Source organism: Schistocerca cancellata, chromosome 4 (genome assembly GCF_023864275.1).
Source record: "Schistocerca cancellata isolate TAMUIC-IGC-003103 chromosome 4, iqSchCanc2.1, whole genome shotgun sequence".
NCBI classification, from domain to species: Eukaryota; Metazoa; Arthropoda; class Insecta; order Orthoptera; family Acrididae; genus Schistocerca; species Schistocerca cancellata.
Genome location: NC_064629.1, coordinates 9,915,836 through 9,933,140, shown reverse-complemented (window position 1 = coordinate 9,933,140; position 17,305 = coordinate 9,915,836). Strand labels below are relative to the sequence as shown.

The window sequence follows — 17,305 nt, the reverse complement described above, 5'->3', positions numbered from 1 at the left end:
TACGCACTATTATCGAAGTGCTAGAAATGTGAAGATCGCTGTCTGGTATACTTTGGTTTATATGTTCGAGAACCGACAGTGAATGGATTTACTGCATAGTCATCTATCTACATTCGTAATCAAGGATATTTTTCTCGCAAAGTAGTGTAGGGCAGTTAGTCATGATACGGAAACTGGGAAGCATGCTGCCGCGTCATTGGTCGGTGTTGAAATCACGATAAAATTGCAGCATCTTGTCAATGCCTCTGGTGCTCATACTGAAAAAACTGTATAGGCGGCGGTTAGTAATAAAATTAAGAATGCACCTTTCCACTTGTTTGACCTTGTTGCCGATGTCCTATTCCTAATCCGTTACCTGCGGAAACATTTCCACACGTCTATCCTGAATTCACAGCACCAGATTTGCACCTGGTGGCAAAATCTAGAACTAATTTTTTCCAGCGTAAAACAGTTCCCTATTATCTCATGAGAATATCTACCGAGTTTCGCTGCCATACTATAATTACGGCCCACACTGGACCTCTACATCTACATGGATACTCTGCAAATCACCTTTAAGTGCCTTGCAGAGTGTTCCTCGAACCACCTTCACAATTGTCTATTATTCCCATCTCGTATAGCGTGTGGAAAGAACTAACACCTATATCTTTCCGTACGAGCTCTGATTTCCTTTATTTTATCGTCGTGATAATTTCTGCCTATGTAGGTCTGTGCCAACAAAATATTTTCGCTCCGGAGGAGAAAGCTGGTGTTTGGAATTTCGTGAGAAGATTCTGTCCCAACGAGAAACGCCTTTCTTTTAATGAAGTCTAGCCCAAATGCTGTATCATTTCTGTGAGACTCTCTCCCATATTTCACGATAATACAAAATGTGCTGCCTTCCTTTGAACTTTTTCGATGTACTCCATCAGTCCTATCTGGTAAGGATCCCACATCGTGCAGCAATATTCTAAAAGAGGACGGACAAGCGTAGTGTAAGCAGTCTCCTTAGTAGATCTGTTACATTTTCTGAGTGTCCTGCTAATGAAACGCAGTCTTTGGTTAGCCTTCCCCATAACATTTTCTGTGCGTACCTTCCAATGTAATTTGTTCACAATTTTAATTCCTAGGTATTTAGTTGAATTTACGGCCTTTGTATTTGATTTATCGTGTAACCGAAGTTTGAGTTCCATTTAGCACTCATGTGGATGACCTCACGCTTTTCGTTATTTAGGGTCTACTGCCACTTTTCGCACCATACAGTTATCTTTTTTAAATCGTTTTGCACTTTGTTTGATTCTTCTGATTACTTTATTAGTCGATAAACGACAGCGTCATCTGCTAATAACTGATGACGGCTTCTCAGATTGTCTCCAAAATCATTTATATAGATAAGAAACAGCAAAGGGCCTATAACACTACCTTGGGGAATGCCAGAAATCACTTCGATTTTACTCGATGACTTTCCGTCAATTACTACGAACTACGACCTCTAACAGGAAATCACAAATCCAGTCACAACTGAGACGATATTCCATAAGGACGCAATTTCAATGTAATCTGCTTGTGTGGTACAGTGTCAAAAGCCTTCTGGAAATCCAGAAATACGGAATCGATCTGAAATCCCTTGTCAGTAACACTCAACACTTCATGCGAATAAAGAGCTAGCTGTCTTTCACAAGAACGATGTTTTCTTAACCGATGTTGACTGTGTATCGATAGACCGTTTTCTTTGAGGTAATTCGTAATATTCGCACACAATATATGTTAGAAAACCGTGCTTCATATCGACGTTAACGATATGGGACTTATTTAGTGGATTACTCCTACTACCTTTCTTGAATATTGGTGTGACCTGTGCAACGTTGCCGACCACTGAGGCCGAGGGGTTCTAGGCGCATCAGTCCGGAACCGCGTGACTGCTACGGTCGCATGTTCGAATCCTGCCTCGTGCATGGCTGTGTGTAATGTCCTTAGAACTACTTAAACCTAACCAACCTGAGTTTTAGGGGACTGATGACCTCAGATATTAAGTCCTATAGTGCTCAGAGCCACTTGTGCAACATTCCAGTCTCTGGGTACGGATCTTTCGTCGACCTAACGGTTGTATATGATTGAAGTATGAAGCTAATGCATCAGCATACTCCAAAATGAACGTAATTGGTATACAGTCTGGACCAGAAGACTTGCTTCACTACTCCGAGGATATTTACTTCTACGTTACTCACGTTGTCAGCTGTTCTCGATTCGAATTCTGGAATATTTACTTCATCTTCTTTCGTGAAGGCATTTCGGAAGGCTGTGTTTAATAACTACTTTGATAGCACTGTCTTCGATAGTATCTCTATTGCTATCGTGCAGAGAAGGCATTGGTTGTTTCTTGCTGCTAACATACTTCACATACAACCAGAATCCCTTCGCAATTTCTGACAGGTTTCGAGACGAAGTTTCGTTGTGGAAACTGTTATAAGGATCTCGCATTGAAGTCTGCGCTATATTTCTAGCTTCTGTAAAAGATCGCCAATCTTGGGGATTTTGCGTCTGTTTAAAATTGGCATGTTTGTTTCGTTGCTTCTGCAACAGTGTTCTGATCCGTTTAGTGCACTAAGGAGGATCAGCGCCGTCGTGTGTTAATTTATTTGGTATAAATCTCTCAATTGCCGCCGATACTATTTCTTTGAATTTAAGCCACATCTGGTCTACACTTACATTATTAATTTGGAAGGAGTGGAGATTATCCCTCAGAAAGGCGTCATGTGAATTTTTATCTGTTTTTTGAATAGGTGTATCTTTCGTTTATTTTTGGAGGATTTGGGGTTACAGTATTCAATCTCGCTACGACAACCCAGTGTTCACTAATCCGTGGATCCGTTTTGATGCTCGTTTTTAACTCAGGTTTATTTGTTGGTTACAGGTCAAGTATGTTCTCACAACCGTTCACTATTCCGTGGGCTCATGAACTAACTGCTCGAAATAATTATCAGGGAATGCGTTCACCACAATTTCGGATGATTTTTTATGCGTACCTCCGGAGTTAAACATGTATTGTTGCCAACATATCGAGGGTAAATTAAAGTCACCACCAACTATAATCGTATGAGTCAGGTACATCTTTGAAATCAAATTCAAGTTTTCTTTGAACCTTTGAGCAACTGTATCACCTGAATTGGGAGGTCGGTAAAAGGATAGAATTATTTTATTCCAGTTGCCATCAATGACCTCTGCCCATACTAACTCACAGGAAGTATTTACTCCAATGTCGCTTCAAGCTGAACTACATCTGACTGCAACGAACACGTCACCGCCAACCGTGTTCAGCCTATCCTTTCGGAACACCGTTAGGTTCTTCGCAAAAATTTCGGCCGAGCTTATATCCGTCTTTAGCCAGCTTCCAGTCCCTATAACGATTTGAGCATCAGGGCTTCCTATTAGCGCTTGGAGCTCCAGCACTTTCCCAACATAGCTACGACAGTTTACAACTTCTTGGCAGCCATGTCCCTAAGGGGTCCCATTAGGAGCCTAGCGTTGGCGCTCCCTACTATCAATAATCCCACCCTCTGATTGTCTGCATTTGCAGGTTGGGAGGTTTCCTCTGAAACAGGAGAGGCGACAGCGTCTGGCTCTGCGACAGCGTCAGCCACAGACAGCGCCTGGAACCTGTTTGTCAGACAATCCAGGGAGGCCTAACGGTCGGCCGCCTGGGAACACTTTCGCCACCTGCTACACCTTGGGGGCGACCTCCCACTCGACCACAGGTGAGGGGTCAGCCTCAGTGCGAGCTGTAACTGGGCTGTCCGCCGGTGAGGACCGATCGGAGGACTCGGACGCGCTGGACGTCCTTCGAATCCCCACGGCCAGCCCACAACAGTGGTGCCCGTCCACTGCAGCTTCAAGCTGTGTAACCGAAGCCGTCACAGCCTGAAGCTGAGAGCGAAGTGCCGCCACCTCGGCTCGCATCCCCACACAACAATCGCAGCCCCTGTCCATACTAAAGACCGTGTTTCTGCATAATTTAGTTTTCCACGGACTATTGGCACGTACAGCGCAACTCTACTGTAGACCCCGACGAAAACGCAGGAACTGAGTCTAATAGATTAACACGCCGAGATTCAAAAAGCTAACTACCAAAGCAATCAGAGGAAACTAAATAATTTGCCCCCGATTAGGAACTTTTAATATGTCACAAAATCGATTTACTTTCCAAATCAAACGAAAACGCGGGAACTGTGGCCATTATTTAAACATGCAGAAACACAAGAAACTAAACTATTAAAGCACAGATGATATTACAAACTTCGCTCCTGGTTAGGAACCCGTAAAAGTCACAAAATCGGTTATTTTCCTGTTATTGCTTGTGTCGCTGTCGGCTACTGCTGCCTGACTGAGTACCTGTACTTTAATTTGCGCCCAGAACTTCGTTTGGCTATGGGAGACTGTACACTAACTACACAAAACGACTACGTTTATTGTTGCATGTTGTACCTGCACTGCTTCCACACATTCGTCACACAGGCCAAGAAGTTCGTATTTTTTATTTGTGTCAAACATACTGAGATAACAGAGACACAGCAAAACTAACGTAGCAGTATTATGGTTGGAAGTGAAAAGTCAGCACCTTATTTTTAATCCCTTGTTCCTGTTGTTAAGAAATATGTATCTGCCAAATAATCATCTACACTGTCCGCCCCTGGTAGCTGAGTGGTCAGCGCGACGGAATGTCATACCTAACGGCCCGGGTTCGATTCCCGCCTGGGTCGGAGATTTTCTCCGCTCAGGGACCGGGTGTTGTGTTGTCCTTATTTCATCCCCATCGTCATGCAATTCGCCGAAGAGGCGTCAACTCTAAAGACTTGCACCAGGCGAACGGTCTACCCCACGGGAGGCCCTAGCCGCACGTGATTTCCATTTCCATCAGCTACACTAGTTAATTACGAATATTCTTTCCTCGTATCTTGATGAAACAGAACTTGTAACTGCAGTAATTCAGCTACCTCACAATCAAGGTTTGACTCTGCAGATTTGCTGCAGTTTGTAAAACCAAGTAAGAACTAACTGGATCGTAGGTTCTTTTTTGCCTTCTAATTCATATGTACCTCCTTCGGTAATTCTACAATTCTTCCTGTAATCTCATTCTCATAGCCCTGTAATCCACAAGTGGAATTCTTATCCTTCACTAAAGCGACAAATTCGTTACACAGTGTGTGTACGGACTATAGCATAGTGAACAAACTGTTCCAGCGTGTGCGTAACTTTGGCTCCAAGCATGAGCAGAAGCCACTTCATATTATTTAACATCGTAAATGTGGCTGAGTGCTGTTACACAATTAGCACCACACAGAAGGCTTTCGCGAATTTCCAAAGCTGTTATTGTATTGGAACCCTGGTCGGAGACAAAAACAAAACTATGCAACATGTCCGGCGATATTTTCGTATCAGTCATCCTCTCTTATGCATCTTCTCATAGTGTTTACTTCCGTGAGCTTAACGGCTGGGAATTCGGCTATAAATAAAACGTTGTTCAAACGAGACCAATCTGTGTTTATGGAATGTGCCCTAAGTGTCAAATAATGCACGTTTTATACGAATCAGTGCGCATATCAACAGTCGTAGTTAATTTTTTATTAATAACTTACGTAATAACAAAAAGTCTTATCCGGTTTTGGACTGCAAGAAGCCTCTTTTCTGATATGTCTACTTACAGTAGAAATATTTGACAGAACGTCTGAATCGCTGACTTCTCGATATGTGGACCCATATGAATTAATTCTTGGCCTATTTGTTTAAAACCTTCAGCAGACAACTCTCACTTCTAAAAGGTGTCATGTCCTTAGCACACATTGCAACGAACTTTGCTGTTATGTTTTACTACTAACTACATTCCTGGTGGTGTTAGTGTGGGATTTTTTACAAATGTATTTCTTTAAATGAGTTATTCTCGACTAGAAAAACAGTAACGTTGATCAGTTTACGCATGAGACATATCCTGTAGACTTTCTGTTTTAGTATACAACAAATATTTGTTCCTTACTTCGCTTTTTAGTCTCTCCCATTTCTTCTACGTTTACGCACTGGTTTCAGTTTTACTTGTTAGTGCACTTCCTTCCACACTCTGCGTGATTACAAACACACCACGAATGTAGTCGCGCAGGGATAAAGACAAGTTTAACATTTTTGGAGTCAAACATTACCTGTGACTCGTTCATGGTCTCTACGCTAGGCCACTGTAGCTACTGTGGGCAGGCTGTCCAGTTAGGCTGTTCGAAGTGCGCGTGCAAACACACACACACACACACCACCACACACACACACCACCACACACACACACAGAAATTCTTTATCGACCGATCGACAAATTGCAAGGCAGCCTATACGACGCACGTTCCGACCGACTACACTGAATAACTTCAGCGCCGCCCGGCTCCTAGCGCTGGTTGTGACGTTCTGTTCTATGAGATACCGCTTAGTATTCCATAGGAAAAGAATTCGGATTTGGCTTGGCTGTATTCGAATTAACAAGGCCAGAAAATGCCATGATAAAGCTGTGGGTAATGAAATGGATAGTGCAATGGACCAAGTGCACCTACGCTGTGTTACTTACGGAGCTGGGACCCGAAAATTTTTGGAATTATTTAAGAGTGGATGAAAAATCCTGTTCGGAGCGCGTGAACGTCGTCAAACGATAGCTACATCACGATTTCTGGCCACTGGCGGATGTTACGAGGAACTCAGATTCAGCGCAATTAATCCCAACAATTATTATCTAAAATGATTCTTGAAACCTGCAAAGTGATTCGTAATGGCATGAGGAAGTATTCGTGATAAAGCAAAAGCGAAACGAAAACGAAATAAATTATATTCATGCAAACTTTATGAATTTATGTTCGTATGTAATATTAATAACACCCTTTTTAATTTCGAGAAACTCATTACAAATTAGAAGGAAGACTGCAAATGGCAACGGCGCATACTATGTAACAAATTCAGCAACATTTTCATATAAAATATAGCACGTAACTGGTGTTAGAACTTATGAAAAGTCCTTCACTTTGCTCTTCATAGCAGAAAGGGGTGACGATAGCTTGCGTTTTTGTGACACTTCTGATGATGAACCACGCGTATTTAATGAATAAAAGTCCATCGACTGTATGTAATTAGGTTTTTAGTTTTCATTTGCGATACGTATCGGAAATAAAATGAAAATCCAGTCCGTTTATTTAAGGGTATCAGACTTCATTTCCAAAGAGTATCGGAAATAAAACCAAGAAACAGACAGACGACTAACAGTTATTCACAACAGTGTGTATCTTTTAATTTTCTCTGTTTGCCACATGAACATGCTACGGATTCGTTAAAAATGAAAGAAGCGCTTCGTTGCTTACCTCTCTACTGCTATTCTGCTCGCACGACATGTCCGACAGACATCTGAAGACTCGAAAACTTCCGAGAAACTCTGTCGTCAAAAGTTCGTCTGCCTCGTACACTGTCACGTTAGCCACATTTGTACTGAATTGAATCTCGCGCGAGGTGACTCAAAAGGAACTGTTCTCAGGCGATTTGCACGGCGGACTACACACTACACGATTTGTTGGGCGAATGGGGCGTGGGAAGGGGGGTGCGGCTGTTTGCTGGTCTTACCTAACCAACCGACCGCAACGAAAAATCGGTCCGTCTTTCGATCAACAAGCAACACTCGTACAATTAGTCGGTCGGTCGCGCAACAAGCTACGCACGCACAATTTATCGGTCGGTCGATAAACCGGAGCATGTGGTGTAGGGTCCTCCACTGGCAATGAGACTCTGACAATAATTGAATGAGAGAAAGAGCTCGAAAAACAGGATTTTGCAGCAGCAGATTCCGATATCTCATAACAGGCTTCTGACTGCAGCGTTGAAGGATTTGAATACTGTTCCTTGCCAGCTATGTAGTATACCGATGCAAACATTACGACTGCTCACTGGCCACACCACTGGAGAGTTACTGGCAATGCTTGAGACAAGCTCGGCTGGGTAGCTGAGCACGATTTCTCGCAGTTCGCTTGTAGCCTCAGAACCGTTCCTCGAAACTACTACGAAACTAACGAGCGAGGTAGCGCAATGGTTAGCACATTGCACTCGCATTCGGGAGATTGATAGCTCAAACCTGCGTCCGGCCATTCAGGTACAGGTTTTCCCTGATTTTCCTAAATTGTTTGCTGCAAATGCCGGGATGGTTCCTTTGAAAGGACACTGCCGACTTCCTACTCCATCCTTCCATATTCCGAGCTTGTGCTCCGCCTCGTTGTCGACACGATGTTAAACTTTAACCTTCTACTCCTCCAGCTACGAAATAGGAGTTAATATTTGCCCAAATCTGAGGGAATTGGATTAGGAAATGAGACGCTTAAAGTAGTAAATGAGTTTTGCAACTTGGAGAGCAAAATAACTGATGATTTAAGTGTCAGGAAGTCGTTTCTGAAAGTATTTGTATGGAGTGTAGCCATGTATGGAAGTGAAACATAGACGATAAATAGTTTGGACAGGAAGAGAATAGAAGCTTTCGAAATGTGGTGCCACAGAAGAATACTGAAGATTAGACGGATAGATCACTTAACTAATGAGGAGGTATTGAATAGAACTGGGGAGAAGAGGAGTTTGTGGCACAACTTGACAAGAAGAAGGGACCGGTTGGTAGGGCATGCTCTGAGGCATCAAGTGACCACAAATTTAGCATTGGAGGGCAGCGTGGAGGGTAAAGATCGTATAGGGAGACCGGGAGATGAATACACTAAGCAGATTCAGAAGGATGTAGGTTGCAGTAAGCACTGGGAGATGAAGAAGCTTGCACAGGATAGAGTAGCATGGAGAGCTGCATGAAACCAGTCTCAGGACTGAAGACCACAACAACAACAACATGGGTACCACAATTTCCCCACGGAACGTGGTGTCACTAAAAACCTGTGCGCGATATTTTGCGAACGATTCTCCGATGTCCATCAGGAAGTAATTAAAATTTGTGCCAGAACGAAAACATTTATCCGGCTGTGTTGGCTATCATCAGAGACAAAGGCAGCTCAGCGTCGGAAAGCAGGGAAGTCTCATTTGCCATTGGCTTAAGTATAAACGAACTTTATTTGCGTAAATTAAGGCGTATATAACACCCCTTCACACGCACCAATTTATCGGCTGACAGATGACCAATTCCGTGGCACCCTACACACGTCCCGACAGACTGAACTCAGCGATTATAGTGCGGACCTGCTGTCGTAATTTGTTTCAAAAATGGTTCAAATGGCTCTGAGCACTATGGGACTCAACTGCTGAGGTCATTAGTCCCCTAGAACTTAGAACTAGTTAAACCTAACTAACCTAAGGACATCACAAATATCCATTCCCGAGGCAGGATTCGAACCTGCGACCGTAGCGGTCTTGCGGTTCCAGACTGCAGCGCCTTTAACCGCACGGCCACTTCGGCCGGCCGTAATTTGTTTATTTTATGTTTAGTTCATTGTGTTTTCCCTACGGGATCCCGCTTAGTTTTTCACAGAAGCAGAAACGGGGTTTGCTTTGCCTGTTTTACAGGTAAGAAGGAAAAATAGCTGTGGGTAAAGAAGTGGCAGTCGCAGAACGGGTGAATAGTGCGTTTTGGAACTGCTGAACATCATAAACCCATTCTTAAGGGAAAATACTGCAGTCCTGACAGAGGTTGTAAACTCCGAGGAGAGAATGTTAGCTACGTATATTACGATTTCTCGCCAATGGCAGCAGGCGTAAGATTCAGTGCTCTTCTGCCGCCACAATTATTAACTAAAATTGTTCCTGAAGTGTGCAACGTGATTTATAGTTGACTGAGAAAATACATCGTGGTAAAGCAAAATAAATACAATAAAAGACGTTCGTGAAAACATTATTAATGTATTTATGGATGTAGCACAACAAGATGACCTGTAAATTTCATACACTCATATTCGAAGAAGAAAGACTACTCATGGTGTCGGCGCACGTCATCTAATAAATACAACAGATGCGTAAGAAATGAAGCATTTAGCGACTGTTAGAATTGAAAAAAAAAATACATAGCAGATGGCATGGATATAGGCTGGAATTTTTCAGTACTTACAAAAATGAAGCAAGTATATTTTATGAATTAACGTCCATGGAATGTCGATACTTCAGTTTTTAGATTTCATTTCCGATAAGTAGCGGAAATAAAACCTAAAAACAGAAATAAAGAAGGCGACAGACTTAACCTCGTGTTGCACATAGAGAAACCATTATGTATTCGTTAAAAACGAAACAGGTGCTTCATTTCTTGCATCGCCGCGAATACATCAGCAGTCTTTAAATTTCTTTAAAAACTCTGTCCTTAAAGTTTCATCCTCCTCGGACGTCCACACATATATTAGAATAGTATTTAATTCCGTGTGCTGTGACAACACATGAATTTTAGTTGGGCGGCCAGCACGATGGCGCTCACTCGACACAATCTGTTGGGTCGGCTATCGAGTGGTGCTACGCGCCCGACAGTAAAGTTCGTCGGTCGGTCCTTCAAAACACCGACACGCAGCGAATTTGTCGGACGGTCGGTGGTTGAGGCGCCACGAGAGCCGCTGCTGGCGAGTCACGTGATCAAGCTGACCGCTGCGACAGACGAAAGGAAAACCTGTGAATCATTCTTCCTGCTTTGCTGGTTGTTGAAGTTTGGAAGGGCTATCTAGAGTTGTTTGGAGGAGTTGGTGTTGTTGAGTAGTTTTCGCTGTTGTTGGAGATCTTGTTGTTGTTGAAGTTTTTGTTGTCATTGCATTTTTTGTTGTAATTGCAGTTTTTATTGTTGTTGTTTTCGTTGTTGTCGGTGGAGGTGTTTTCGTTGTTGTCGGTGGAGGTGTTTTCGTTGTTGTCGGTGGAGGTGTTTTCGTTGTTGTCGGTGGAGGTGTTTTCGTTGTTGTCGGTGGAGGTGTTTTCGTTGTTGTCGGTGGAGGTGTTTTCGTTGTTGTCGGTGGAGGTGTTTTCGTTGTTGTCGGTGGAGGTGTTTTCGTTGTTGTCGGTGGAGGTGTTTTCGTTGTTGTCGGTGGAGGTGTTTTCGTTGTTGTCGGTGGAGGTGTTTTCGTTGTTGTCGGTGGAGGTGTTTTCGTTGTTGTCGGTGGAGGTGTTTTCGTTGTTGTCGGTGGTGGTGGTGCTGCTGGTGTTCGAGCTAACAGTCACGGTAAGTGAACTCACTTATATTTCTGCACTGTTTATTTTAGGATTAGAGATTTGCTTTCTGTCATTGACTTCCAAATTCTTAACCATTTAACTCCAAAGGTCTGTGGTGAAGGTTGTGAGAAGGAAAGTTTGCAAACCGAGCAAATGTGGCATAGTGTTTTCAGCATTTTCGGGAAGACAGTGAACGGATATAAATTTTATTGTTTGTGATAAACAATCGCGAAAGATAAATCGTATTTCCTTTTTGTAAATGTTTTATTAAACTCACGTATATTTTAGGGCAGTATTACTCATTGAAAAGTAGAGGTGGATCAAACGCGGCGGTGGGGGAGGCAGGGGGGGGGGGAGGGGAGGGCGATGGGTATCATAGGAGGCAGTATGGGCCGGGTAGTGAAGACGTGAAAGATGAAAAAGTTATTCACAGCGCAAACGTGGAAATAAATTTAAACTGCTCTTACGAATTTCGCGTTCTTGCCAGTAATAAAGAAGGGCGGAGGAGGACTATGGTTCATTTCTGTTGCAGTGCCATCCGAAATAGCGGCCCTAGCGCCTTGAACAAGCTTCTTTCATTCATTCACATTTTTCTAGCGGAAGTATGCAACAGCACTGGAATAGATCGTCTGGAAGGAAGGAAGGAAGGAAGGAAGGAAGATTGGGTTTAAAGTTTCGCCGTCATAGAGATGATTAGAGACGGAGCCCAAGCTCGGACTGTGTCGAGGGTGGGGAAGGAAATCGGCCGTGCCTTTTCAAAGTAATCGTCCCGGCATTTTCCTGGAGCAATGTAGGGGAACCACGGAAAACCTAAAATTCGATGGCAGAACGCGGTTTTGAACCGTTGTGTTCCTGACTGAGGGTCCAGCGTGTAACAACTGTGCCACCTCGCTCGTTAGTGTTTTCATAAACTTCGATTACATATCGTAACTTGTTTGGACAACTGTGTGAACATTGCTTGCATAACGCAACTTGTTTGGACATGAGATAGGAGCCGTAATATTATACTGCTGTTAATTATCGCCCTCCTGTCCGCCCAAATAATCAGCTACACTGTCCGCCCCTGGTAACGGAGTGGTCAGCGCGATGGCATGTCATACCTAACGGCCCAGGTTCTATTCCCGGTTGGGTCGGAGATTTTCTCCGCTCAGGGACTGGGTGTTGTCTTAGCATTTCTTCCCCACCGACGCGCAAGTCGTCGAAGTGGCAACTCGAAAGACTAGCACCAGGCGAACCGTCTACCCGACGGGTGGTCCTAGCCACACGGCATATCCACTTACCGCCCTCTCAACTCGAAGTATCCAATATAGGAAAAGGTCACCGTCTTGAGTAGCTAATAAAATCTGGAGTGCAGAATTTGTATCCAGCACATAATTCATCTCAAAATCGTGTTCTCCATGAATGCAAACAGATATTAGTAATTCCCCTCCCGTGGAGGGCTACATTAGAGCCTCGTTATACAAACTTTCTTTGAACAATTTTGTTTCAAATCACGAGAGCTACATTGAATTTCGTTTTTGTAAATCTTTTATTAAAATAATAACTACCAGCGTGATGTCGCTTATTAATGCTAGTATTTGAAAAATATGTTGGAACTATTCAGTATTAAAAGCTTTCTGTATTTACAATAATAATAACAGTAATAATCTCCTAAAAATATTTTCGTAATTTAGATACGTTAGGAGCTTTTTATTTTCTACCATCAAAAAATTTCATCTTACGCCTGAGCGGATGATCACAGTCAGCTTAAGAACGTCTTTACTACAACGTAGTTGCAGCATTATCGTCCGTGATGGGAAATATTATGGCTTAAACAGTGACTAAATAATTCGGATTTTGTTAAGCCTCTCAAGCGCAGTCAGTGCTAAACGTCAGTGAGAATTCTGTAATGCCTCTCCCTTTCACGGGCGCCTACCATATTGCGGGGTACGCAGGGTGTAAACGGTAGCTTTCACAACGTACCACAGTGGTGTAGGGCAAGTCGAGACGAACAATTCGATATACTTCCTATGCACCAAGCATGGGAACTGCCTCATTGTCGGTAAATGTTACGTATTTCAACCTGTTAAATTTTTCAGTATGGAGCAGATATATACACAGGGCTTCACTGCCTGTCAATTTATTACCACAAACTCTATTTGCCTCTGAAACTTCCTGGCAGATTAAAACGGTGTGCGGGACCGAGACTCGAACTCGGGACCTTTGCCTTTCGCGGGGAAGTGCTCTACCAACTGAGCTACCCAAGCACGACTCTACGCCCCGTCCTCACAGCTTTACTTCTGCCAGTACCTCGTCTCCTACCTTCCAAACTTTACAGAAGCTCTCCTGCGAATCTTGCAGAGCTAGCACTCCTGAAAGAAAGGATATTGCGGAGACATGGCTTAGCCAATGCCTGGGGGATGTTGCCTTTCACATTTGTTGATTTCGCCAGCTATCAATCAAATTGTGACCTTCCAACGTAACATAATAAAGCTCGGGTTGTGCAACGGATCAGTCTGTTACCACACACAACCAAGATTCGTGGGTGGGGGATGGCGTGGTGGCAATACCACGCTTTAACTTCAGATTGGCCTACGTGAAACACCTAAGCTGCGTTTCATTCGATATTTTTCAATATTCTCTCGCTCTTTTCGCTAAAACAAAAAAATAAAACAGAATAGAAAATTTTTGTAGCATATATACTGCAGTTTAATTTTTTAATGATATGCATTTCTACTAGTCGTCGGTTCTCGAGTTGTTACAGAAAGGCGTAAAAAAGAAATGATCTCCAAGTACACTTCCTCACACACGCCCCTCCACCCTCCCTCCTGTCAGAATGTTTAGTACGTTGCTCATGGCACTCCCTTCTGCCACTGTATAAAAATCTGAGATTACGTGAATTATTTCCATATTCTGCCGGTTTCATCGGATATATCATCGTCCATCATCATCATCTTAATCTTACAGACTTCATTGAACCACTCCCATTAAATTTACAAACGTTTATAGACTTTGTTGGTATTCTGCAACGCAGTTGTTCAGTAATAATTCAGTAAGGTGATTAATAACAAAGTACTTGTTCAAGGAGTGTTATAATTTGTTACACAAAGGGTGTTTTGCTCTCCTGTCCGGTCAATACTTCTCTATTCTTTCGGATATTTTTATTTATTCTTATGGGATGAATCTTGTTGTTGTTCTCCTGATCGTCTGCAGTCTGGTTTGCCTGTCTCCCAGTATTTCTTTTTTTTTTAATTCTATAATTGTATCTTCCTTAATTTCTATTTAAAATTACTCTTACGATTCCACAACTTTTCTACTACTTTTGTACTAATTCTGTTCTCTGGTGTTCTCGTGACATGTCCAGACGATGATATGCAATTTTTCCTGACTGTGCTCGTTATTGGTTCTATTTTTTGTATGTGGTTTCATTTGAAGCTCTTCTTCAGTTACTCTATTTTACCATTTTCCGTTCTCATTTAGATTGACTGTTACGGTTTCATCTAAATACTCACATTTTTGCCTCAAAGTTGCGTATTGGACCCCCATCCATTTTTTCAATGTGGCACAGATGTAGACATTAGTCTTCGCTACATGTCAATTTGTTACTACAACCAAATTTGCTACTTTCTCATTACTTGGCTTTGCCATCTCAACCAGATCGCCACCTTAGAACGTAACCTTGACTAAGGGCTGTTCTACAAATCCTTGTCACCATGGCTACGATTTCAACGGGAGGGGAGGTACCCAATAAGTAACTTTAACTCAGTTTTTATTCCCTATTGTTATATTGTAATACTATTTGCAGGTCAGATAAGTCAGTCTAATCCTGTGATTCTTCAGTTTCTCCTGGCATTTACCCACATAAGGGCTTAGTAATCCTGCCAGGTATTTGGCCAGCAAATATGTAGGTGCCCTAAAGTTGCTGCCAAGGGGGACCGTTACGCCCAGTTGTCAACAACATTAGGGCACCTACATATTTGCTGGCCAAATTAAGCCCTTATGTGGGTAAATGCCCTCATCACGTTAGTAATTCTGTGATTTCGTAAAAAAGCTCGACAGCTTCAAGATGAAAGACTCAGATATCCTGGTGAGTTTCGACGTTGTTTCATTATGCACTAGGGTTCCTCTTCGAGAGTCAGTTTAACTTATTGCACAGAAATTTGACGAGAAGACGACCGACCTTTTCAAGCACGTTCCGACCTCCACGTATTTTCTCTTTAATGGAGAATACTATGGACAACCAGGAGGAGTCGCAATGGGGAGCCACTCCTACCTGTGATCGCGAATTCCTATATGGAGTACTTCCAGGAAGAAGCTTTGGCGTCATCCAAATGGAAACTTACTTGTTTTCTACGTTATGTGGATGACACGTTCGTGATCTGGCCCCATGAAAAGAACAAGCTCCAAGACTTCCTTATACACCTGAACTCTGTACATCCGAACATATTCACTATGGAGACCGAAGTAGAATGAAGATTACCATTCGTGGATGTCATGGTCAAAAGAAGAGCGGATGGCACCCTGGACCAAGGGGTATACAGGAAGAAAACGCACACTGACCTGTATTTGCAAGTGGATACCTGCCACCACCCAGCGCAGAGGAATAGGGTGTTAAAAACACTGGTGCACAGGGCGCGCACCATCTCTGACGCAGCCCCCCAGGGGTCTGTCCTTTTGTAGGTACACGTGTGGTGCGCACGGGGCCCCAAGCTGTTGCAGTTTCCTTTCCTTTCCTTTGAAGGCTGCAGTACCATCCCTGTTCCTCTCCCTCCCTATCCTTGCTCCTTTGTCCCTGCCCCCTCTTTTCCCTCTTAATGGACTTCGTTATGTCGACCTGGCTATCATTCTAGCTTTGTTTTGGTCTGTGCTATTGTTCAGTTTGCTGTTTCCATGTCCTTTCCGGCGTTTTTGGTCCCCTTGAGGATTGACCTCCATTTACAAAATTTTCTGTTCAGTGTGAGCCATTTGGAGATGAACTCCCTACGTAGCTTCCATGGTGCAGGTTCCTCTCCCCCCTCCCCTTTCCGTTTGCACCCATGCCCCCTTCCTGCTAGGTCACCAGCACGGTAGCCAGTCCGCGTGGAACCCACTTGACTGAGGCCCCTGAAACCCAAGGGATCACACTACTACTACCTGAGTTGTTAACGCCTCGTGTACGTCCAGGAGTCAATGCTCATCGTTTTGGGGCACCATAACTCCCGGTAATGGTTGCCATGCCAGACAGCTTTTGCTGTGGCTGGTTGGCGCACATGGGGTGAGCCCCTAATTTGAGTGGGTGGTACTACGGCGGACACCTTGTGCATGGAGCGACAAAAGCTTCACTATGCTGACCATTCTGTGGCCATCTCTGAGTGGTAGCAGACGTGACACTTCTCCTGATCCTTAGGCCTTCCCCTCCGTGACCACCCCCTGGGAGGAGGGTCAAGCTCGCCAGCTTGGGTTGAATCCTTTCCCTCAGTACCTGGTTTGTACCAGGACGGATGGCGGTAGTTGTGCCACGACCAAGCCTTTGTTTTTCGTGCAGACAATTGGAGATAAGTATGGCGAAGTTGAATCGATGAGTAAAGTGCAGTCCGGTACTTTGCTCATCAACACATCTTCTGCTACCCAATCTGACGCCCTGTGTGCTTGTGACCATCTCGGTGACGTCCCAGTCTCCATCACGCCCCACCAATCTTTGAACTCAGTACAGGGCATTATTTTCCACTGAGATCTTCTTCCGCAAACTGACAAGGAGCTTCGTGCCAACCTCGAGAGGCGAGGGGTTCCATCCAAACAAACGCATTGCTAAGGGAACCTTTATCCTGACCTTCGAGGGGGATTTACTCCCAGAGGTGGTCAAGGTAATGGTGTCACATAAAACCTTACATTCCAGCACAGATGTTTTAAATGCTCAAGGTTTGGACACATGTCTTCCCACTGCACCACTGATCCCCTCTGTGGTGACTGTGGGTGTGCTCCCCCACCAATGTGTGTAAATTGTAATGAACAGCATGCCTGGTGTTTGTGAAAGAAGGATTCAAGAGTACAAAACCTTATATGGGCTCACCTACAGTGAGGCTCGTCAAAAATATGACTGGCTCCACACCATGTCTATGACCTCGACTTCTGCTTCAATTGCGTCCATTCCCCCTCGTACCCCCTCCTCATCCCAGCCCCATCCCATTCGCCTCATGGC

At 43.8% G+C, this 17,305-nt stretch overlaps 1 protein-coding gene across 1 annotated transcript in view; it reads right to left on the bottom strand.

Annotated features, from left to right (window-relative positions):
* Positions 1–10,625: 10,625 nt before the first annotated feature.
* The window catches only part of LOC126183272 (uncharacterized PE-PGRS family protein PE_PGRS54-like), a 59,935-nt gene continuing 53,255 nt past the window's right edge, over positions 10,626–17,305 (bottom strand). The window contains exon 3 of the mRNA XM_049925092.1: positions 10,626–11,146. Within this exon, the coding sequence (XP_049781049.1) occupies positions 10,626–11,146 (521 nt within the window). The remainder of the gene's footprint in view (positions 11,147–17,305) is intronic.